Here is a 25579-nt window from a genome sequence, read left to right on the forward strand (position 1 = left end):
TAATACTGAATCTTCAACGGACTGGATTTTGATCGCTCCGGCCACATTTGGAAGTTGTCATGTAACCACAAAGGATTGTTTATTCAACTTTGTAGACACAGCTGAACAAACAGCACAGGGTACTGTCTGTATTGCACTGCAATCCTTATCACCAGCTATATGGTATTTGTTATCCTATATGCAAGTATTTATTCAAATATAAACATTTTTCTACAATGTCAGGCTGCATTTATGGTTATTACTGTATAGATACAAGTAATAAGAGAAGAAAAGAAGTAGGGCGTGAATTAAAGCAGTGAAAGAGATGAACTCACTTGGTGCTCTGTGACAGCTGGACGTCTCTGTACAGTGTGTAGGTGGGGAGGGTGTTAAAGACAAAAGGCTCGGCTGCCACGCCCTCCACAGACGAGTGAGCTTTCTGAGTCAGACCAAAGGCTTCCATCATGTCAAATCCTGAGACACCAAACACATGACAGAAACAATGAGGTGGATTTTTTTAATGCAACACGGGGACAGAAATCTAATGTTTCAAAATGAGCCTTTTATGGAGGAGTTTGCAGTTATGATTGAGGACAGCTCGTCTCACCTTTAACAATGCTGTTTCTGATGGTGACTGCAGGACAGACTGCAACATAACAGGACAGTGTTGATTTTTTTTCTCCAGCATTTTCAGTACATTGATTAAATTAATTCTAAGACATTACAGGGAATCATTCCATGATTAAAATACCAAAGTCTTACTATGGGCTCCGGGTACATTAAAACAATTTTGCTATTTGATACAGTGAGAAAGCAATACGGCGTAAGGGACTGATTATCCAAAAAACATTCTTACACAAGAGTGGAATATATTATTGCTTATTATCACCTTTCAGTGGGAACATTTTGTAATAAGAAGAAGATGTTTTTATGGTCTGATTCACATTTGTGTGGTCTAAATCAATGGAAACAAGCACATTTCACTTAAACTGACAAATGAAGCATGAAGCATGACGTCAGTCCTCATGATTACTATGAAATGAATTTCAGCCACATCACCAAAAACAAATTGTTACACACGCACGTTAATGTCTAGACAATGAAAGGGATGTAAAACATGATGTACTCCTCTGTTTGCTGGGGACCTGCTGGAGTCATTTAAAGACCTCCTAGGAATTTCTAGACTTAAAAATATTGCAAGTCTACTCAGATTGAACTGAAATGACATCCCCAAGAGATTACAAAAATAATGAATGTGCTAATCTAAGACTTATTTCGACAGAAGAATATAACTGCGGTAGGATTACAAGTCACCTTCGTTGTGGATAGGGTACAGCCGGGGATGGATGGGAATTCTGGCTGGAGCTGTAGCTATAAAAGGAAGTAAAGACAATCAATCACAAGTGTGAAGACTTTTACACACACACAGTTACTTCTACAACTATTTGATTACATTTCATGGAGGAAAGCACCATAGAAATTATATATTTCACACATTTTAGAGTTTAACGAGGGAATTTACAAAATGCAGGTGTTAGCCTTTGTGGTAAGCTAACGTACTTCCACATCTATCATACAGTCAGTGTTACTGTGATCAGGTCAGACCTGTTGGATGGAGAATGGAGACGGCAGCGCCCTCTGCTGAGTCGAGAAGCGAGTGCACGCTGATGCGATACAGAGTCTGTGGTTCCAGATCAGTGAAGCAGTGACTGCTGCTGGTCTCATCAACCGTTTCTTCCTTTTTCCGCTTGTCTGTACACAACGCACACACAGACAGGACACATACAAACCAATTGGGAAATTAGCAGTGGTTAATGTGGTTTCTGAGACAGCTTTAAATTAGTGACGGCGAGATGAAGCTTCATAAAGCATTCAACCCAACTGGTTCACTCATGGGCCGAAGCTTCACGGTGCTTCATTTGCTCTAGTGTGCCATCAAGTGGACAATAAATGTAAAGGGACAGGCAAAGGGATTAAAACGGCACCACGGCTTTGGTGTGTGAAGCTTTGAATTGAATAAATTAATGAATGATGTTTGCGATGCCAATACATAAATGATTAACTTATTAATATAATGTCTGTCTTTATGATACAATGTGTTACTGGGTTTGTGACATTAGCTAGTACAGACAACATTTTGTTCATTTCACTTTTCCACAGTGCTGGGCTTCAGGCGGTTTCTTTTTTTGGAGATGATTTTACCTGCTTTAGAAAATTATTAATAGGGTAATATGGGGTAAGAGCCCCCAGTTTAATTCGTACAAAAGAATTCCTGTTCCATCACAACTTTTGAAGTTATTTGATCAAAGAAATTCTGACATAAGTTGATCAATATTTTAGTCATTTAAAATATGCCTTAGATACAATGGAATTGTGTTCAATTAAAATCAAATCAAACATCCACAAAATGTTGAGGAGGGTCTATTGCATTTTGCTGCTCCTTTCGAATCACACGCCAAACCAGCGAACCATTTCCTGAATCAGTCATGTGGTATGACCGGCTCGCGGGGCTTCGAACGTCACCACATACGTCACCAACACAAGCCTCGATACGCGCTTCACAAAAATCATCCTGGCTTACTCGACAGACGCTTCGAAGCCTCGATACGGAAGGACACATCACTACTTTAAATAGTTATCAATTAGATTTTACAACATATTACCTTTGACGGACTGGATGACAATACGATATCCATCAACCACAGACACAGGTCTCCATAACACACAGATACTGGAGTGGTCTGACCTGACCACACTCACACTGCTGACCCGCAGACTGGCTGGAGAGAGAGAGAGACAGAGACCAGGCCAATCAACAGGAAGGCAAAACAAATCTGATTCACATACAGAATAGCCAGAGGAGAACTGAACAGCAAGGCAAGCACATGAACAGGCAAACAGAACAAGGACCTTCAATAAGAGTAAACACCAAGCAGCAGGTGTTTAACAGTACAAACTCATTTTACATTTGAGTTTCAGGTATTCAGCAGGGCCCATATGTATGAAACCTCTAAGAAATGGTCTTAAGAATGGTCCTAACGTTTGACTCACTGGTTTTGCCCTGAGCTGAACCGCTGCCTCCTTCTCTGTTGCGGTACTCTGCGGTGACCAGGATACTGTACCGTGTATCTGGCTGTAATGACTCTAGCACCACCCGCTTTTCACCACCTGGGACTAACACCTGTGGACAACAAACCCAGCTTTAAAGTCAAGCTTTCAAGTAAGACATCCATCTGTAGAGAAAATTGTCAAATTTTGGAATTCTCTGTGACCCCGAGGTGCTCTATGATTTCCTGTCCTGCAGGACGAAGAGGTGACCTTTGCAGCCCACTCACAGTGCTGTCCTGGGTTTCAGCTCCACTCAGCGCAGTGTAAGACACGCGATACTGGAGGACATGAGCGTTGGGAGGTATCCAGCTGACCACCAAGCTGACGGCAGTCTCCTCGGAGACCGTTACGCTGGATGGGCCACCACCAGACACTGCAGAGACAAAATACAAGGAACAATTAATATAAATCTTTATTGGCCCAAAGAGGACATCATTTTTACAGCAAAGCAGCATAAAATCCATAAACACAATAACAATCATTATTACTGAAGACATTAAAAGTGCTTTTTTAAACATTAAAAGGCAATACAGAATACACTATTACGTTCATGTTAATGCAACAAAAATGCATATTGCTCAATTTCTCATCAATAAAAGGTCCAACGTACTTACAGCTCTGCACAGTTTCCATTGCATTTTAACAATGGCCGGACAAGGTGGAAATAATGTTTTTCTGATATCAAATACTATATCTTTTGTTTTAGTAGAATGTAACTAAGTGCATTTACTCAAATCCAAAACCAAATTAACATTTTGAGGTACTTGTACTTTATTTGAGTATTTTCATTTTTTATTCTACTTTATCAGTCTATTTCAATACATTTCAGGGAAATATTGTACTTTTTACTTCACTACATCTATTTCACAGCAAAAGTTACTTTAAGATTAGGATTTCACATGTAAAACATATCTGTTTGAAAATGAAGATGCATTATTGATTAAACAACCCAAGAGAATGTAGAGTTGTTGAAATTCGCTCCACTTGACTTCATTAAAATGCTACTCACATGTTACAGTATCAGTAGTGATATTACATTAATCTATAAATGATTAATTAACACTCCGAATTGGGCTGTTTTATTTAATGAGTATTTTTACTTTTGATACTTTATATCTGCTGCTTTCCTGCTATTACTTACAGTATGTACTTTTTCTTAAGTAATTCATACTGTATTGAATGCTGGACTGTTTACTCATAATGTATTTTTGTACACTGAGGTATTGCTACTTTGACTTAAAGCTGGGGTAGGCAATTTATTTCAGAAACAATCAATAAATCAAATGTTCTGACACAAAAATAAAAAACAGGACTCTGTGGCTGTTGCAGGACTGTAATGATCATGCACTATCATTTCATTTGGACTGAAATGATTAATGATTGACTGGCCTACCTGGCTGTCGACCTTCCTGCCCACCTGCACGCACTCTGCCCATGCACTGTGCATGAACATGTGTTTGGGGGGAGTGGCTATAGAGGCAGGCGTGAAGGGAGGGCCTAGTTTAGGTAAAATAGCTTATCTTTACAAAGTCAGAAAGTGACCACTGTATAAGATCAGCGACCACAGGGCCGTGTGATGATTCATTTCCCTAAAGCGAAAAGTTTCTATCCTAGTACTGACTCAGTCTCATTTGTTGTTGTAGAGAATAAACAGCAGTGGGCGTAACCCTGTGGGGAGGACAAATGCTGCTTGGACAGAAACCTATTCTATAAGACGTCCACAATAAATAGTGAAAGACAAATCAATAAATACAAGTCTTGTTTGAGTTTCTGTGCCACCAAGGTGCTTACAGAACACACACCAGACTATTTTCCAAGCTATGGTCAATGTGGACTGAGGAGTGAATAATTTGCTGCAATATTCAACACAGGACTGGTCAGTGCATCTTCTCTTCTCTCTTTTTTTTTATTTCTGTGGCTGACGCTCAGCTGTGGAGAATATCACTGCTCATCCAGTACATGCTACCCACTTCTCTTTCCTGTGCGCTGGAGCATTTATTTTATCAAACACAGCAAGTTCATATTTAGTGACATAAATATATCTGTTGATAATTCTTTATTTATTAGTGTGTGTTGTGTAAATGTGTGTGTAAATGGGTGTGTGAGACTCACAGGTGCTGTAGCGTATTGCCACAGCTTCACTCTGAGCGCCATCTCCATAAAGTGCAGACAGAGAGATCTGGTATTCCTTATCGTCCTCTACCCCCTCCAGGATCGCCCCTTCACTCTCACCACTCACCCGCAGCTAAAATAAACAGAAGGGGAAAACTATAAATTATAATAATATAACACATTACACACTCCACCCATCCATTAATCCATCCCCACCTGTCTCAGGTCTCCTCCACTGAGGGAGATCCACTTTATGAGGTAAGAGACAACATCATCAGCTGCAGCCTCCCAGCGCACGGTGATATCACTGCCTGAGAAGTTAGTCACCCTGAGGTCTGATGGGGAAGGCACCTTCACTAGGAGAGAAAATTGTGTAATTTAAAGAAAAAAGAGGCTACAGTCTGCTTTGAATTTCTTTTCAGTATTTCATTTAAAGTTCTTCTCTCTGCTGTGCTGTTACAAACACAGCTCCCTTGCTGCATCAGAGGAAGTCTAAGATGATGCCTTCAAGCATAAAAGACTTGGGGTGTGTGTGTGTGTGTGTCTTACGTGTGGTGACGTTACTGGTGAGAGCTGCAGACAGGCCTTGTGGGTAGTGAGACTGGACTGAAACCAGATACCTAGACAGAGACGACAGGTTCTGCACCAGCACGGAGTTCAGTCCTGTTACCTCCACCTGGAAACCGATTTATTATGAATGACGGACACTGACTGCGGCTGCAGTTACGTGGACCATTTTTCTACAAAAACAACGCTTTCATTGGAATCTAATGTGACTGAAGATTTTATGACAATCAGCCTCTCATAGCTGTGTATACATGAGCCACTGTGCAAATCTGATTATACTATAAAAGCATCATTAATATAAACACATAAAGTCGAGGCCAGAGGATGTGCTTTGAACTATTCCTTTCATCATGAAAGAGGAATTGTACAATGGTTAAAATGCTGTTTCAGCTTTTGTGATAATAACGTGGTATTATTCTGGCAGAGTAAGTATGTTTTCAGTTGCTGCAGTTGTTTTTTTTTTAATAATTATTACCTATTTTTATACTGATTTATATACTTTTATTACATTACATATTCCAGAGGATTCAAAATGTTCTTAAAACTCATCGCACATTTAATCATACTGAATGACCGCTGAGGTGCTCAGTAGATTGAGTTGTCTACATTACACTCTTATTCACATTATTAGCAAAATAACTGGCTGTATGTAAACACAATTTGCGAGCACACTGAGACAGAAGGACACACATTACTTGTCTTTGTTTGAATTATCTTGATGATCTTTTTTATCCAAAGCAGTTTGTGAGAATGCTTTGAAAAGAGATCCATGATAAAAGAAGCTTTTTTCTAGGGATGTTACAGCCCACAAGGGTGTGTTTCTCTACATTTAGACTGACTAATATCATAGATTACTGAAGCATAGCTATAATTACTTCTCTTATTCAAAGCCGCTAAAAAGAAGAGTCGCTAAAAATAATTTAAGATATGTCTCTTGTTTGAACAAAGATGCAATCTCAGCTCGGGGGATGGTTTTGGAGACAGAAGGTCCCAGTGTGTTTGGGAAGTTACCCGCTTGATGTCACTGCCGTGGTTGGTGCTGTAGGTGATCCTGTGGCCGGGGACGTCCAAGGCTCCTGGCACCCAGCTCACCCTCAGCATACTGTGGGTGACCTTCGGGAACTGAATACTCGCCGGCGGTGGGAGGAGGACTGTGTGAAGGGACAAGTACAAGACACAGAAGATGAAGGCAATGAAAAAGATATTATTAGCTAGTGTAACGGTGTAAGTGTTTTTTTTATCAGTGCCATTGAGAAGTTTCTGTGCTAGAGATGATGAGATGATTTCAAAGGGGAAGGGAAAAGTGAAAAATCAGGGATGATAATAATTTTCTTACAAGTGGTGGCAACAGCAGTGACAGGGTCGCTGGGGTCCTCGTCATAGAGGGCATAAAGAGTGACAGAGTAGTCTGTTGCTGGCAGTAACCCTGCCAGCTCCACCACTGTCTGGTCTGCACTGAATTTCTCCTGCAGCGAAACAGAAACAAAATGCATGGGTGGAGGTTTGTTAACATGTCTCTCATAATGATGTGTACTCTACTTGGTCCTACATTAGGATTGTCTCCGCCCACATTAGTGTGTTAGAGAAACAGTAATCATGTGGTAATAAGACGTGTATTTACAAAGCGTTTCGTTTAGTTTCTAATTAAACACATACTGTTAAGATATAATGTCAGATGATCTTGGCTCTTTCCTTGCATCTTCAGTGGGAGGAACTGAGACAGGACAATGTAAGACACTCATACCGAATTACATAATATCTAGTTATATAGCTCATGCACTTAAGATTTGCTGATTTGTTTGTTAGATTAATAATATAGACGACAACAAGCACTGCAAAGATTTTACTTGTTTTGTGATTACTGAAGTGTTTTATGTGATTTTAAAAAGGGAAGAATGATGTGTTTAACAGATTAAGACTGGACAAATGTGTTGCTGTCCGCAATAAACAGTATTTGACTAATAACTACAGCCTAATATGAACTAATTGCAGATCAATCAGTATCTGTGTTTATAACAGCAGATAAATGGCAATGAAAAAAGAGATGGAGAGAGGGAAGACGGATCCTTCAATCATGTGTTGCCACCAGAGGGCGCTCCGCAACTGCCCTGTTGGCAACACACATTTGGAACAGCTGACCTAATCAGCTGCGCTTTTGTTCAAAGTACTATTTATAATAATAAAAACTGTTTTATGTCATTTTATCTTGGTGTCATGTATTCTTTTCCATATGCAAATATCTGCCACATTGTTCTTTCCCAGCAAATAGTAGTATTATTTTTCTCTATTCTTTTATTATTCTTATTTAACGTGCATTTGTTTATTCCTTATTTATATATTTCTACATTTATTTATGTTTAACTGTATGTTTGCCTACGTGTAGTGCCTTGTCACCAAAGCAAATTGATATGTTGAAAACATATCACATAAGAACAGGGCATCAGAAGCAGTAGCATTCTGGCTCTTCCTTACCTTGTACAATATGTTTTCACCTGTTGCTGCTGCGCTTTTATTTCTGCTGAGTACCCTGGTTACTGCTGCCTTGAATTTATTTCCTTTTAATAATAAATCACATTTGCGTAATACATCTCATTTGTGCACACCCCCTCACCCACCCCTCACAGGGACAAAGAGAAATCCAGTTCAAACCTCCTTGGCGTCATCAGGCTCTCCGTGGTTGAGTGCTGAGTACAGGATCATGTACTGTGTTGCACCAGGTGCTGCACCCCAACTCACTCGCAGCGTGCTGTAAGAGGAAGGCGTCACCTCCAGGTTGGACGGCACGGCCAGGGCCACTGAGTGAGGGGGACAAGACGAGACACAGGAAGGAAAGGAAAAGAAAGGATGAGGAGAGAAACGTCACATATTTTTGCTAGCTCACAAGCACACGCCCACACCTGCTGATTGTTACAAGCTTTTATTTTATTTTTGCTGACAACAGATAATAGTGATTTATTTGCTGAAGATGTTGTTCTTTGATCTGTGGTAAAATCCTAATATAATTTTAAGGAGTCGTTGCCTGTGGTTATTTGTATATTGTGTTGTAATAAGAGCTGGTTGTGATGGTCAGTGCTCAGATTCAAGCTTCAATCCTCCATATTTAGTCCTGTATTAGTTGTGCCCTGCTTGTGATAAGATACATCAGGCTTTGGTTACACAAACAATACCTGTGAGGATCAGTTCATTATTGGTTTTGGTCTTTTCATGGGATTTATTGACACTAAAAAAATGTAATATCATCAGATAGAAAAATAGGTGCAGAGATAATGCCTAACACAACCGTGTGACACGTGTGAACAAACTAATGAATCTAATAACATACAATATTTAGCAGTGATGTCAGTCTTACATGTAGTGACAGTTCCTCTGAGCGCCAGGCCAACATTGTCTTCATAAACAGGGAAGATGGACACATGGTACAGCGTCTGAGAGGAGAGGCCATCCAGCAACACAGTGGACTCTGAGCCGGCCAATACCACCTAGACACAGAGCATCTCTTACAGTCAAACAAACACGTGTAAAAACTCCAAATGTCGTATTTTGACATTTTAATATTATGCTTAATATTATATTTAATGTTATTATTAAAATTGTGTTTTTTATGAAACTGCTTTTTCTCCCCCCATTCTACAACATTTTTAAACTCAATGTTGTATGTTAAAATTGAGAAGCTCAGCTATTAGAGAGTTATTAAGCTGTCAGGTGATTTTCAACAGGGCACTGTTATTTTCAAAAAAGCTACAGAAATGTTGATACATTTTTGGTTAAAACATTATTTGATCTTATTTACCAAAAAGTGATCTGTCCCAGAACTTTCATTGTTACAACCCGAGAAAAAGGGAAATCTTTACTGAAGAGGAAACAAGATGGTATGTTTCACTCCTTTTGTCCTCTCTCTGACAGCTTATGCATTGGCTTTGCTGAAAGAAGAGTGCTTTTCCTGTGGCAATCAAGCACACTTCTCCCAGAATATGTATAAGAGTGTGTTGTTAAATCACAATGTGGAAGCTGCTGGAATCTGCCATTTTATTTTGATTATCTGTGCATATGTCTCAAAGCTGATGCGGTCATAATTCATAATTGCGTTTCTAACCTCCTGTGGACTCTGACCCTCTGCGCTATGGTAGACCACTCTGTACTGTTGGACTGGCTTTGCAGGATTGGTCCAGTGAAGCTTCACTTCTCTGGAACCCAGTTCAGAGAACCGGAGATCAGTCGGACTGGGGTAGGAGAGGGCCGGGTCTGCTGTCGGGCCAGGCTCCATTCCTGGAGACACAGTAACAAGGAATCGGCACATTAGACCCCAACAAGATATTCATAATTTGAAAAATGTGATGCCTGCTATGAGGAAAACGTAGTTTGCATTCAAATACATATGTCGATAGACAGATGGACAGGTTACGTTTTGAGATGCCACGGTCCTCTATCCTCCCACACAGGATGTGGACTAGTCGTGCCACCAGTTTGCTGAGCAGAGGGAAGTCATTGACATTGTAGACGTTCAGATCCACAGGCTCCGACGCCACTTGTCTTAACTCGGCTTCATCAGCGTTCTTTACACCTGAATAATACAGAGTTATAAAATGGTTCAACCCACTGAGCACAAAAAACATAAGAACAAAATGCCTCTGAGCGCCTAACATGAGAAGGCTAGAGGCTGAATGAACAAAATTAGTTCTGACTGCTTACAGTTTCATGGTGCACAGAAATGCAGGAAATGGATGTGACTGTGTGTAGAAAACATGAGCCCTAAGTTACTGCTACACATGTGATTAGTCTCTAGAGCCCCTCATCCTCTCGTCTTTTCAGTCTCACCTACAGCGATGATCTCCACGCCAGCATTCTTCAGCCGGCTTGCTGCAGCAATAGCGTCATCTTGAGATTTCCCATCGGTCAACAAGACCAGGAAAAATGGTGTGTCCGACCTTGCCCCTGCCTGGGCCCGCATGTTCTCCTCCATGACGTGGAGCAGCGCCTGGCCTGGAAGAGGGATACAGGTCTACTCTACTGTGTACGTACTGTGTGTAGTATGTGCATATATTTTAAAGACAGATGTTAGCGAAGACGTTAGGGCTTAAACACGGAAACACTAACAGTAGCGAAGGTGCAAACTGTGATGTGTGTTTACCTGTAAATGTGTTTCCTCCCTTATATCTGAAATTCCTTACTGCCTCCAGCAGTTGGTCTTTAGTGGTGAAGTTGTTGAGCTGCCACTCTGTGCGGGGGTCTCCACTGTACTGGGTCAGACCTGGGACAAAAACACATCATTACACAAGATTTTATTATTCTTACCGTTAGGAAAGGTGAATCCGTTATACTTTAAGTGAAGTGAGGTAGTTCAGTACGCTTGTTTGTTTGTTTTTTCTACATATTTTGTTGCTACTATTGTAGCTACTAAAATATTTAAAGCCAAAAGCTTTAACAGTAAAAAAAAGTACAGTTAAAAGTACAGTTTTGGCTGACTATAAACTGGTTGCTGTGCAGTTCTCGGTGGATGCTATGTATTTAATAAGTGGTTGTTAGGATGTTCCAGGTGGTTGCTATAGCATTTTGTGTGCATGTGTGCATAAGCAGACATGTATGCAGTTTGTTTGCACATTGTTATTTATGTCTCTTTTGTTATTAATGTCTTAGAGTGTTTAATTAATGTTTGATATTACTGGGAGGATTAAAAGAATATGAATTTCAATGTACTGAGTGACAACTGTTTCCTGTACATATGACAATATATGACAATAAAGTTTGTTTTGATTTGATGTGACTGTGGTCACCAATAACTCACCACCACAGGAGGACCGATCAGCAGAAACTAAATTAAAACTTGTCAATAAATTGAGTAGCTAAACAATATAAATGTCATAATAATAATCGATGTTGCAGTGCGCTTGTCTGGGTCACATCACACGTGATCACTTACTGTTTAGCCCTTAGTCTGCATGCAGTATGAATGATGATGTGAATGGGACAGGAGACATATCAAACCCATTCTGTGGCCCACTCTCTGATACTCACCTATCTGAATGTGGTTCGGTCCTATGTGGAAAGGTGTCATCAGGCCCTCCAAGAAGTCTCTGACACGTCTGAAGTTGGTGCGTCCGATGCTCCAGGAGCCATCCACCAACAACATGATGTCCGCTGCTGCATTGCTGTCACATTCAAATGGTTTCCTTGGAGACATGCCTTTTAATAAAGAGAGCATGAAGCAAATAGTCTTGAAGTCACCAGAGCCACTTGTTGAATATATGCCAAAGAGCAATGAAGCTGTTCTGGAGGCTCACGGTGGACCAACTCCTTATGAAGTCACTTTGTATAGTTTTTTCCTTTCATTTGTCACCCATCTGTATATTAGTGAGTACATGGGTCAATGCTTGATTTTAAATCAGAAAGCAGAACACTCTATGCATTTTGGCAGACTTAAGGTGGGTGTATGTGCAAAAATGTTGGTGCGTGAACGTGTGTCGACATGGTGCGTACATGAACATGAATGAGTGTCCATGCATGTGAATGTGATCCCTTGGACTAATGAGGGAGGGAGAGAGAGAGAGGACACATGTGCCTTCCAGCCGAACATGATGGCCTGTCATTATCCTTTCCTTTACCAGACCCTCCCTTGTGTAAACACTGTCATCACATTTCAAACCAACAGTTAATGCTCTCAAGCCTCTTGTACCTTAACTCCTACAAGAAGAGCCCAAGATGATGGTGGCCAGACGTTCTTTATGATAACCTGCTTAATTTGCAGCTTAAAGGGAGTTGTTCTAACTAGTGCCATCATGTTTTGGGCCATGAAAATAGTAAGTGTCACCAAAAGAAGCATTATAGATCATGTTCTTCTACCCAGAGGTTACCTGTAACCGGCTGGGTAGGGAAAGGTGTCTTCCGGGGTTTCTCCTCAGCTGCTTTGCCCTGCGTCGTCCCCTGCTCCACTTTATTCTCCACCTTAAAACGATCTCGCTCTTTCTCTTTCTTCCTCTTCCTCTTTTCTTTCGCGGTTTTCTCTGCAGTCTCATCAGGGAGCTGAGAGGGGATTTCTATAGCTGGGGGCTCTGGAGGAGAGAAGTAATGGCAAGCACATGGGTGGGGTTACAGCAAGATAAGCAAAGACTGTTTAGGGGACCAGTTGAGGCTGAACGTGACAGGAAATCTACTGTTGACACTGGATCCATTGAAATACAAAAGCATCAAAGGGAAAAGGGAGAGAAATATTATTTTCTTGTATATACATTTGCATGTACAGTAAATTATTGTTTATGATTCCTAGATTATATATTTTGCATTTGCTTGATAGATACAGCCTCAACCATTGCTAACAAACAAACAACCCCACGTTCCCTGTCTGCCCTCCATCTTGTTCCAGCTTTTGTTTCCTGTGTTCTTTTTTTCTTGTCAAAGGAGATATTCGTGTCGGAAAGCTTTGCTTGAGAAAAGAAGATCCCGCACACTGCTTTTGCTCAGCATCACAACATATTGCACATACTGTTTCCTGTGTTCCACCTACTGTCGCTGGGCTGTCATTATTGTGTGTGTATTAGTCTCAAAGGGCTTTGGTGTAGCCGTGTGCAAATACAGTATACTGTACTTAGTGTATACATGTGTACGGGCTTGCTTGTATGTATGTGGTGGCAACTTTTCCGTGCCTCTCTCTCTTATAATGACAGAGGCCATGGAAGATCAGAGCAGATAGATCAGCTCTTAGGTAGGTTTTTATGTCCCATACCAAACAGACTAAAACAGAGGGTGGGTATTTCTGGAGCAACCCTGGAGTACTCCTCATCCTAACTGTCAAACAGAAAAAAGGTTTGTATTAATTGATTCATTCACTTCTTCAACTGTAGAGATAACATAAAACTCAAGGATCAGTTTGTGAAACCTTCTGGGTTTAACAATCTGAGACACTACTTAGCTGATGTGACAGATCGGATGTAACAAAATGTTGTGCGGTTTAACTCTTACTCTTACAGAAACCAATTAATCGATTCAAAATTGTTGCCGATTAATTTAACAGTTTACTTTCAGCTGTTCCAGAGTCCAGGTTCAAGTCAATGGCATAATACAGCTTTGAAATGTTGCTACCAGATTTAGTTTATTTTTACTCATTTGCCAGATTTGTACAGTTTTTTTTTTTACCTTATTGATGGTTTTAGATTGCAACTGTGTTTTTATGCTGTTGCTTTTATATGAGTGATTTTCTTTTTTATGCTGTTTCCATGCACTGGAAAACACTTCATGCGAGGAGCACATAGTGCTATGCTATACAAATAAAATTATTTTTATCAAGATTATTATTATACAACACAGACAAAGTAATAAGGTTTGCTGCCTGGAGAAGAATGAATCATGGTTTTGTAAGAGCTTCAAAGCTTCTTTTCAGTCCCAGACTGGCTATGTGGGGAATGTTCTTGAGAAATTCTGCCCAGTACCATCTTCAAAAGCACCTTAAAGACAAATCTCATGGAACTGCATGATTGGTCCATGCTGCACAATGCTACTGAACATAAAATGTGGCTGTTGGGTCTCCAAACTTAATAGAGAGATGAGAGCAGCTATAACCACTATGGTTCCTGCCTGCTAGTTTCACCACTTCTTTTCTAGGAAATGTACATTACTCTGAAATATATTACATTCAAAGACATTTTGACTAGGTTTAAATTATTTGATTAAATTATTAAAAACAAGCCAACACCAAAGATTTTACAACTTACCAGCCAGTGTACTACTATCCCATTTAGCTCTATTACCATATTTTCTTTTATATTAAAGCCCTTAGGACGTTATCATGATATTTTTGAGCTTTTCAGCGTCTTTCTTGAGAGAGACAGGACAGTGGATAGCGTCTGGAAACGGGGGAGAGAGGGAGGATGACATGCAGCAAAGAGCCACAGGGTGGACTGCAATAAGGGCTCAGCCATGTACGTAGGACGCACGCTCTACCAGGTGAGCTAACTGTGCACCTCTTATTGTAATCTTATTTTGCCAGGACCCAAGTCACCACACTGTACTCACACCAAGATGTGTGGGAGTGTGTGTGTAGATGTAATGCTATTTTCGACTAGTACTACATGTGCTACCTGTTGTGGCAGCAGCAGTGGTGGTGGGGTCCGGATACAGAATCGTTGGCAGGCCCACCAGAGCCTCTGTTGCATCGTCCAGATCACCTGATCCTGACCCGCCTGGCAACGTCTTCTTCTTCTGCTCTCGGCTACCACTGCGGATCATTTCCTCTTCCCGCAGACCCTCCACTGAAAGAGAGAAAGTGCAGCTAGGGGAATCACAATTGAGTTCTCTTGCTAATTCATATAAGATTACTGCCAGTGGTGCAGGGAATCTGATACCTTCTAGAGAGTCAAATCTTATAAAAAACGCTACATCAAAATGTGTATGCATGTTTATAAATTAACTGTAGTCATACCAATTCACAGCACATATGAAGCCCCTTTAAATCCTAATGCAATACCTACATAATGTGCTGAGCAGGCCAAGACTAGCACTGAACAGTTTTATATATGTATATTTATCCAGAGCGAATACATTTTCAAAAACCAATGACACTTTAAAACACACGACTGTGTCTCTACTAGGCTCAGGTTGCACAATAACTCACATTTGTTTTTGTCAAATAGAGGCATTGCCCTGTTTTTAGTGTAAAAGTACTGCAGGGCTAATGATGTAACAGCATGACTGATCTGGACAACATACATATTTGCAGATTGGATTTCAGTGCTGGGTAGGTTTGAGATCAGCAAGATAAAAGTGAAAATGCTAATAGTAAAGATGGAACGATAGAGCTTCTTTCATGTTATATTTTCTTCTCTGGCTTAACTGCTTCACGGGGCCCTGTTGGCAAATCCTTGCCTGGAGTTAAGAGTCAAGTTCCACAACAGCAAATTGAGGGTGAAATTTCGACAGAAGTAAGAATTACCTCGACACAGTAACCTACTATCACTTGCACGGCTCAAAATAAGTGCTGGGCCCAGAGGGGGTTAAAGCAGATGGGAAAGGCGAAGACGGATCAGGAAGGAATTCCCAGACAGCCATCATTCCAGCATGACAGCCGGTGTTACGAATTTCTAAGTTTGCATGTTTTTCAGACCTGTCAGGACATGCTCGACTCGACACAGTAACCTACTATCAATAGCACGGTTCACAAGCAACCACGGGCTACCTTCACATATTTTACAATCCAATATGAAGCCCAGGAAATAATCAGAGTCGTAACAATAAAATGTCAAAATTGAAAGGGGCTCACAAATCAGGAGAAATCAGAAAGCTTTATTGTCATTTAACGTGATGGATTGTGATGGTCACTAATAATGTCCTGCCGCAGGAAATAACAGCATCGGAGTGAGAGACAGAGATGTCTGAAATAATCTGAGGGGACAATAAGTTTGAAAAAATGTGATGCCAATTACTACGCTCAGGCTAATCCTCCAAACATAGGTGGCGCTTCATCAAAATGCCCCCAACCTACCATTTTTCTTCTCTGGAATTACCAGGAAACTCAACTATAACAGTCCTTCTCCTCTGTGCAAGCTGCTCCGTCCACACAGTGTGGGTTAGAAAGGCATTATTGACATTTGGCTGGCAAGGTCGTCTTTGTAAGCCACAGATAAATAAGGGTTGGTGGGCAGATTTACAGCCTAGGAACACACATGTAAGTATACACAGTGAGTTCAAACAAAACCCGCTTTCAGCCTGTAATCTGGCTAGAGTAGCATTTTTACCCACTCTGTGTGTGTGTTTGCTTATGCGTCTACTTGGTCTGATGGGATGGGGACTTCGAGAACCACTGCACACTCCAAGGAAGTGTAGGAATGTCAAAAATGCACCCCTTCTTATAATATGATTTTACATTTACTCATTCAGCTGATGCTTTTATCCAAAGCGACTTACCTATGCTATATACGTCAGTGGTCGCACGCCTCTGGAGCAACTAGGGGTTAAGTGTCTTGCTCAGGGACACATCACAATGAGAATCAAACCCGGGTTTCCCACACCGAACGCATGTGTCTTATCCGCTGCACCATCAACCACCCCAACTGCTGTTCTGCCAGTGTTATCTCACAGTAGAGTCAACAGCAGGGCCAATAGTATTCTTTTCATCTCTAGACATTGTTTTGCATCATATCATACCTGTGGAGTTTTGTCTCTTGTTCAACCCCACAAAAACTGTGGCATGTTTTGTGAGTTCCTGTTAATCTGAAGAAAAAAATGCATGAATTGCACGTAACGTTTTACTAAAACTGACCATATATTTGTGCAGCCTTGCTCACTCTCACTCATACACATGAACAACCTACCTCCTACCTCTTGATGAACTCAAACTCTGCAACTATTTCTATCCAAAACTTCATGTTTCTCATCTCTGTCAAGCTCGCCTGCTCACTTCATAAACCAGCTTCCTACTTTTTACTGCATTCGTTTATGAGTTGGTAAAAAAAAAAAAAAAAAGTATATATGCTACAGCAAAATTTTATATTCACATAATTTACCAGAGCTGAAAGGCACATCTTAAATTGTTCAACCTCAAAGTAAAGTACTGCCACCAAACTTCAAACACTCACCATCATTCTCTGACATAGCCGAGTCTGCTATCAAATGCCATTATACATACAATACAACAAATGCTTGGCTATTTGTTCTATTTGTTTCTTACTAGTGAATCGTCTCTTTGCGAGAAGTTTCTCTGTCGTCCCATTGAGCACAAGGACTTGGAGGGCGTACTCCTGACTGGAGTCCAATCCTGCCACCGTTGCCCGGCCTCGTGTGGTGGTCAGCATCAGCTCTGGCTGTGGCACCTCTGAAAAACACAAGCATTGCGGTTTAGAAATGATCTCAATCAACTGAGTAGGAGACAACCTGTAACCTGAAGACAATCAACACAGCATTCTAATAAAACCATCATTCATGTACATTAAACATAATATCATACAAAGATACATTAAAAACTAAAGTTTCAAGAGTCTGATAACCTAAATTAATATTACACAAAACCCCATTAATAATTACAAATAATACCATAAGCTAAAGCCAAAATATACATCAAAGGTTCACAATTGAAGAGTCAAATGGCTTCAGGGAATGTACTTCTTTCAAATCGGTCAGATTTAAAACAAAGTACAAAGTACCTCCTCTCAGAAGACATTTCCTGAAAGAGTTTAGCTGCTGGGTGAGAGTCATGTCTAACCATGGTCCGAGCCTTTTAGTCAGGCCAAACTTTATGGAGAGAGAGATGGGAGGCAGTGACAAGGAATTTTAGATGCAGTCTTAACTATTGTCCAATGCATTTGTTCCAGCAGTAGTCAGTACAGAAGCCCAGCCATTTCAGGTTATTATAGCGCCACAGAAATTTAAACTTTTTCATATTGGTTGCCGACAATTTCAAGAGGTAGTTTCCCCCATTTCCCTCTCCTTAAGTCTACAATCTTCTCTTTAGTTTTTCAAGTATTAAGCTGAAGGCTATCCTTGCTGCACCATCTTACAAGATCAGACACCTCCCTCCTACAGTATATGCTGATTCAACTGATCTTGAACCCAAACAAAGTAGAATCATCAGCAACATCAAATATGTCAAATGAGTCATCGTAAGTAGTCCAATCATTTGTTTGAGAGTGTTTAACCACTTGCTTGCAGTCAAGAACTTTTGTGCTAAGTTTCATATTACTTCATCATTTTATCCTTTAACTTGTTCCCTGAATGTGTAAATGTTCCTATAATATACTAATAAAAAAATACAGCACAGCCTAGGTTGTCTTCTTGCTCTCATATCATTTGATACTATTTATATTTTGTCTCAACCTCATTCTTTGTATTGTAAAAGTAACTCTCATTTTATTGTAACAGAATATTTTTTCCCAGATGGCCATCCCTGTCCAGTCTACTGGCCTTGGATGCCTGGGTGAGATCCGTTCCTGCAAACAATTTCCCCAAGAATTTAAGGGTCTAAAGTCAGCATGTAAGCAATAAATAAGTGAAGTCTAAATGTCATGCTGCAGAAATACTTTAGATCTAACTGGAGTTGTTCTAATCTGAAAAGTAATTTTTTACATTGGCATAGATCATATACTGTATCATGATGCACAACCTGCTCCAACAGCTGCTGAAGTACCTTACCAGATTATACACACTTTTCCTAGTTCTTGTCTGATTAGACTGATCGAAAGAAACCTTAAGAGCGAAATGTGGAGTGCATCTTTTCTATCCGTGAATAACCCAAAGAATAAAAATGAGCATTGAATGCAAACTGTATTCACATTTTTCCTGAAGGTTTGTCTTCTCCATCTGGTCCTCAACCTCTTCCTCTTCTCTATACAAATGATACACCACTTCCTCTTTTGTCCTTCTGCAATTCTTCTTAATGCATTTTCCAGACCACTACCCCCCCTCCCTTATCACATCTACATCACCTATCCATCCTCTTACTCGTCCCCCAAAACTTCCAGACCCTTTACCTCAGGTCTTGTGCTGGCCTGAATTCTTCTTCTAAGCCCCCTTACGTCTCTCTTTTAGACGTGCCTGGGCTTAGCTGCACAGTGTGGAGATAAGAGGGTGACGGAGAGAAAACAATGTTAAGGAAACGTTAGAGGGGCAGGAAGAATCACAGATGTGAAGGAGACAGGGCTGCATTCTTATCCAAGCCATCACCTGTGAAGCTAGAGAGCTGACACATTCATGGCAATCTGGATTACACTGAGATGAAAGACACTTTCACACCACATTTATGTGCTGCTTCGAACTATAGAAGGGGGAATCAAGTCTTAGTATTATACTATATATGTTAGTTTATGATCCGATTGGGATTGAATTTAACACCTTTTATGATATCTTTTGATAAATCCGTCCAGATTTCTCCAGAACATGAAGGGAAATAAATCACCAAGCATTTCATCTGATGTTGCAATGCAATCTTTTTTTCTTTTCTGTTTTCTTTTGTTGCTACCCACTTATGATGCTTATGATGGCATCCATGTTTGCAAAACCAGAGAATCCAAACTGTGTCCAAACTGACTCTCATTTACTTATGTACTACACCCTTTGCAATAGTCACTCAGTAGTTTAGCCATAAATAGAGACACTTCTTCACCATACTTATCAAAAAAAAGGAACGTTATTATACTTGACTTAACTTTCTCAGAGTGACACATTTCTTGGAATAAAAATTAATGCATTGTATCAGCTTCCCTAGTCTAAATTAATCCCGTCTCCACCGTGATCCAGGAGAGTTGCAGAGCTGTTTTATCCTGTTCCGAGAAGGTGTAATTTATGTGAATGATTACAATGCAAATCTTTTTATCACAAGTTTGAATCCAATATTCTGTCCAGGATGTAACTGAAGTGCAATTTGCTCAGTTACAACAGTAATAATTAGTGTGATTGAATTTGTTGCACATGAAAACTCTAATTTCCCTATACATGATAAAATGATCATTAAAGGCTTTAACTTACTTTATTAGCTTTCTTTCGTTTATCAGTTTCACGGAGGAGGACAGATTGCAAGTACATTATTAAGTATCAACATAGACAACTAATTATGAATGCATGATATGAGGACTTTATAGAGCAGTAATAGAAAGCATCCTGACTGTAAACAGTCAGTTTATACATGGGGTGTGCATACATTACATGTATACACATATATATAATTGCGTATCTCACTCAGAGAGAGGCAATGCTTTGGCCTGCACATTGTCCTAAGTCTATAATTATAAACTTTTGATTATTCAGAAAACCATTTCACAGTAAGGAGAAGATGGAGGCATGACTCAGTAAAAGACATATCATACAGGCACTTACCCAGTGCACTTCTGCTTTGTCCAACTGTGACATAATTGTTTCACAGTCATGTAACAGATTTCCCCTGACCTTTAAAATATGGCAAATTACTCATTCAAAATAGACTTTGGCTAATTGGCTCTAAGGATAAGGAGCTCCTGAACCTGCCTGCAGGGATTTGCTCTAGTGCTGTGAAGTTTGAGTGTTATTTTTCCACGGTACAGGAAACTTTTACATATATCAAACTTTTGATGGTTAGGTTTGTGAAAATTACAAATGAGCTGTGAGGATGGTGCACTGTAGCAATTCCAAATACTGCACAAACTGGCTTCCTCAAATGTCTAGAAAACTAGTAGTACCATATATCTTGACATTTCTATTTATTGTAAATGCATATTTTAGCTTTGGCAAACTGAATATACCATAGGTTAGAGCAAACCTGTTTTGTTAATCCATGTTATAAAGTAATTTTATTTATGTGAAAATTTCACACTTGACTGCTTTCAGCACTGCCAGGAAAGTCTCACCTGAGATGGGCCTCACTCGGACCTTGTAGCCCTGAACAGGTCCATCCGCCTCCTTCCATTTCATCTGCAGCCTGTCCTCTGACAGGACCGTCAGCTTAAGTCGACCTTGACATTCACATAGACAAAGGGAAAACAAATCTGGCTTTAAAATGTAGGAAAGGATTTGGGTCAAGAGAAGTGGGAGAGCATGACAGTTACAGGCTTTTCAAAGATCAAAGAAACAAATTGTGAAACCTTCTTCATTCCTCCTGATCGCCAAGACGGCCTATCTCCTCTCACTTCCTTCTCCCATAATCAAATCCATCTTTTGTTTCGATCTAATCTACATAATTTCCAGCAGGGGTTTCCCAACAAGCAGTGTCTTTCATGTTTCTAACCTCCCACCCTCCATCCATCCCTCTCTCCAGCTGCCCCTCCATCCGTCAAAGCATGCCCTGTCCTCTGGTCTGGTATAGAAACAGGAACAGGACGCTGGTTGGGGACTGGAGGGTTGAAGGTCATGTCAAAGGAACGTCACAGAGTTACAGTGTGTCAGGGTTTTGTATGTAGTATGTGACGGGGTAATAGATGGAGAGGAAGACGAGGGGGAGGGAGAAAACGGAAACAAAGAAGACAGAGGAGACACGAACAGCATGAATCACAGAACTTTGTCTTTATTGCTTTTGTGGACGTATGACCCTCAGCACTCAACACATCCTTTCCTGACTAGCATGTATGTATGTATGCATGCATGTGGGTGTGTATTTGGGCCAGGGGCCTCTTGAGGATCCTCATCTTCTTCGGTGCCTGGCAGAAGATCAAATTGGGTCTGATTTAGAGGGATTTAGAGAGACTGAGGTCAAGGTCTAACAGACCCACTAACAACAACAACTTTTCCACACAGGCGGGCAGATATGCAGACAAATACAGAGACTGTGTTGTACTCCCTGATTTGTTGAGTACAAGCAGCTGGTTGTGACCATCACTCTTTAGTTCAGCACTGAAATAATAAGCCCATTGAGTCACACTGATTGTTTCTTTTGTGAAATGTAGCATAAAGTAACCATAAAATAAATAGAGAAATTCTAAAAAGCAGGTTAAAAGCACTGAACTTAGATGTATTGTTCTTAGAAACCAGCAGTAGAAAATATATTTATTTAATTTATTACGTTTATATTTGTACTATTCATTAGTAGAAATCACATTTTTCAAAATAAATAAATGCTATTTAATTGTCAAGTAGTACAGTCTCTGTGTGAGCATAATCAACCCTTAAAAGCCACTTTCCACTTTGTTTGTGGGCGAGTTTCATTCACAAAAATGCTATGAAAGAACAAAAAGAGAAGATTTCCCACCGTGAAGCTTCGGCTCCTGCAGTCAGAAATCTGATGCAAAGTGGTCCATCATTAATATGAGAGGATGTGACAGTCAGATACATACTGAAAAGCAGGTATTGCTGTGTTGAAATATTCCGATATAAATCATAAAATCTTAAAAATCCTCTTACTGAATTGGCAAACCATGATAATGATAAGTTAACAGAATATTAATTTTGCATTCAATTTGTTTCAGTCATGTATTGTATTTCAGCACTGTATCATATTTAAAAGGTGTGTACACAACTGGTACGACAGATCTGAACCACTAAAGGGCGTTCGTACCCAAGAGTAAATTTTAAAGGAAGTACTCTTGTTCGTGCCACTTAGCAACAAATCTGTACAGTAGCTGAAAGACGCATGTGCATCTTCACCATCAAGCGGTGTATGTCACATTTCCTCTATCAGTAGTAACTTCATGGTTATAATGGTCATGAAATGTTCTCTACCTTGGCCATGGACCACTGGGGGCAGCAGCAGGACACTGAGCAGGAAACACAGCATTAGCCAGAAAGATGATGATGATGATGATGATGAAACATGGAGGGGAGGAGACATGAGTGGGGCCTAGAAACATGAAAAACAATGCTATAAATATATAATATGTTATTCACCCTTTCATTCACTCATATTTATATGAAAGTGTATTTCTTATATATACTGTGGTCAGTTGACTCAGTAGAGTCAAACAGTCTCCATTAAATAGCTCGAATATCAAGTAAAAACAAACCAACGATGTCAAAGCCAACTAGGCAACCAAAAGTGGAGCAGCAGAGCAACCATCAAGAATTATTATTGTGATAATCGAGTAATCACTTAAGTAATTTTTCAAGCAAGAATTTGAAAAATTTACTTGTACCAGCTTCTCAAATGTGAAAATTAGCTGCTTTTCTTTTTTTATTACATGAGAGCAAACTGAATATCTTTGGGTTTTGGACTGTTGGTCAGATCAAACAAGGAATTAGAATATGTCACCTTGCAGCATTCATCACTACGGTTACTTTTAATTAGTTTAGTTTTGCCAAACATCTGGCTCATCCACATGTTATCTAACTATTTTACAAAACATACATCTAGCAGTTATACATTCACAAAGAATTAAAATAGTAAAAGGCACAAACGAGCAACAGGAAGAAAATAACCACTATATATATTTAGACTAAACAATTAATCAAGAAAACAATCAACACATTAATCAATCGTGAAAATAGTAAAATATTCAGACATAGTAGATTTCTGGGAGGATTCACTAGTTTTTGAACAGGTTTCATGCCACCATAGCATGTTTCCCATGGGAACTCTTTTATGGCTGACTCAGACTACAGGTGCTTTGGTGCTTGTCCCCATTACTGACCCTCTGACTTCACACAGCTAATGACACACACAGGGCTGTAATATTAACAAACACACAGCACTTAAAGAGGCCATAAAACTAATACGCCTTTAACAGTACACTATATGAGCCTTTGACTGCACATGCTAAATAATTAGAATGTATGATTCTTATTCTCTCATGAACAAATCCAATGTTTCCACTCTGCTACAATACATCTGTATAAGGACATCATGACGGGGTATTTTTGCATTTCGGGGGTCATGAATCAAAACGTTAAATGACCACAGCTCATTTTTATATTTCAAAGGCCTGACTCCAACAAAAAGATAATTGTGCTCTTAGAAATACACAGGAAAACTGCATGAAAATTATTCTAAATTCAGTGCTCTTTAAAAAAAACAAGGGTCAAATCTCTGGCATTTGTGCTTTGTGAATAAGAACATTGTTCTCCAGTATAATAGCTGAGCTATTGAAGTTCACAGACCTGTGACTGAGTGTGCTATAAGTGTTTAGAACAAATAGTGTTTCAGCATCAAACTGTGAAAATGATATAAGAGCAGGTGAAGAGAAATATGAAGAGAAACGGAGCAAGCAGCTTTACTGACAACATAATGAGCAGACCTGAAAAAGTTGAATGTGAATCACGCTGTTTGTTAAAACGCTCTTGTGTCATGTAACAACATAGAATCATTTCACACTATTTGTTGGTTGTCAAGTTTTTAAAAGACAACACTAAAATCTGTCACATCAATAAAATGCTGGATGTTACTTTTTTAAATGTTAAATCTATTTAATTCCACGTTAGATCTTAGCTTTATTTGTTTGCTTTAATTCATGTTTTCATGAGCTCCTGTCCAAGCTTTCTACTTGTATTTTAAATATACCTCATGATTAGACAGGCCGCCACTTAAGGAAGTTTCAGAGAAACTTCCAGCCTGCTTTTCTAACCACCTGAAACACAGTCATCATGTGCAGTATATGACGTAACTATACTGCTTTTTTTGTGTGTTTTCTCATGTTTCACATGTACCTACTTGCCTGAATGTTGCCAAGTCTGAGTTTATACTTCTAATTCTCTATGGGTGGATGCAATTAAGTTGCATAAGCAATCAAAATCAGAACAGCCTTGAACTTGAGTGCCTCTTTGTCAGTTTTACCACCATTGATGTTTTGAGTTATCCGAATTTTTTGAATGAACCCATTCAGCGTATGCAGTAGACATTTAGTCGGTGGTTCACTTTAACTTAACAACACATGACATTGACATGACATAGGCCATAATGCTGACATTACTGTGCCAAACTGAGAGCCCAGAGAGGCGTATTTTTCTCTATGGGTAGGGGAGAAAAAAAACATTTGTTGAGCTGTCTATGGAATATATATATATATATATGCATTCATTCATCGTCAACCGCTTATCCTGTGTACAGGGTCTCGCGGGAGGGAGACACCAATTAACCTAGCCCGCATGTGGATGGTGGGAGGACAGAACCCACGCGGCCCCGGGAGAACATGCATGGAATATTCAATATGAATAGATAAAATTACTTATCTACCGCTGATGTTGTTCTGACTTCCCAGAGCCTGTAGATTACCATGCTACAGTGAGATTAAAGTGGTCTCTAATCAATGTCAACATATTCACTGATGCATTTACTGCCCTTGGACTGACCTCACCAGGAAATGACTCCACCGCAGAATAACGTGAACTCCAGTGAACCCTGCAAGTACCCAGGTGAACTACTGATGAAGGAATAGAATAAAAAAGGTGCAACAAGGTGAAGGTGACTCCAGAAACCGTTTTTTAAGGTCAAGGGTTCAGTGGG

General features: G+C 39.9%; 1 protein-coding gene across 2 annotated transcripts in view; it reads right to left on the reverse strand.

Annotated features, from left to right (window-relative positions):
• The window catches only part of LOC119905816 (solute carrier family 35 member C2-like), a 53368-nt gene that overhangs the window by 13585 nt on the left and 14204 nt on the right, over positions 1–25579 (reverse strand). Inside the window, exons 10-33 of one of the 2 annotated variants that reach the window (XM_038723157.1) lie at positions 22729–22755; positions 21063–21263; positions 17420–17563; positions 14835–15005; positions 12615–12812; positions 11779–11946; positions 10895–11014; positions 10582–10746; positions 10169–10327; positions 9860–10032; positions 9116–9245; positions 8416–8561; positions 7103–7232; positions 6778–6917; positions 5749–5875; positions 5416–5555; positions 5200–5332; positions 3315–3460; positions 3031–3160; positions 2643–2759; positions 1585–1731; positions 1294–1350; positions 587–625; positions 315–453 (exon numbers count right to left, since the gene is read on the reverse strand). In XM_038723157.1, coding sequence (XP_038579085.1) covers positions 315–453; positions 587–625; positions 1294–1350; positions 1585–1731; positions 2643–2759; positions 3031–3160; positions 3315–3460; positions 5200–5332; positions 5416–5555; positions 5749–5875; positions 6778–6917; positions 7103–7232; positions 8416–8561; positions 9116–9245; positions 9860–10032; positions 10169–10327; positions 10582–10746; positions 10895–11014; positions 11779–11946; positions 12615–12812; positions 14835–15005; positions 17420–17563; positions 21063–21263; positions 22729–22755 — 3247 coding nt within the window. Of the gene's footprint in view, positions 1–314; positions 454–586; positions 626–1293; positions 1351–1584; positions 1732–2642; positions 2760–3030; positions 3161–3314; positions 3461–5199; positions 5333–5415; positions 5556–5748; positions 5876–6777; positions 6918–7102; positions 7233–8415; positions 8562–9115; positions 9246–9859; positions 10033–10168; positions 10328–10581; positions 10747–10894; positions 11015–11778; positions 11947–12614; positions 12813–14834; positions 15006–17419; positions 17564–21062; positions 21264–22728; positions 22756–22866; positions 22985–25579 lie in introns of both variants that reach the window. The other variant, XM_038723151.1, reaches the window with a different exon arrangement.

Source organism: Micropterus salmoides, unplaced genomic scaffold, assembly GCF_014851395.1.
Source record: "Micropterus salmoides isolate LMB-PRFRI ecotype aquatic unplaced genomic scaffold, ASM1485139v1 Ms_hic_scaffold_16, whole genome shotgun sequence".
Classification (NCBI taxonomy): domain Eukaryota; kingdom Metazoa; phylum Chordata; class Actinopteri; order Centrarchiformes; family Centrarchidae; genus Micropterus; species Micropterus salmoides.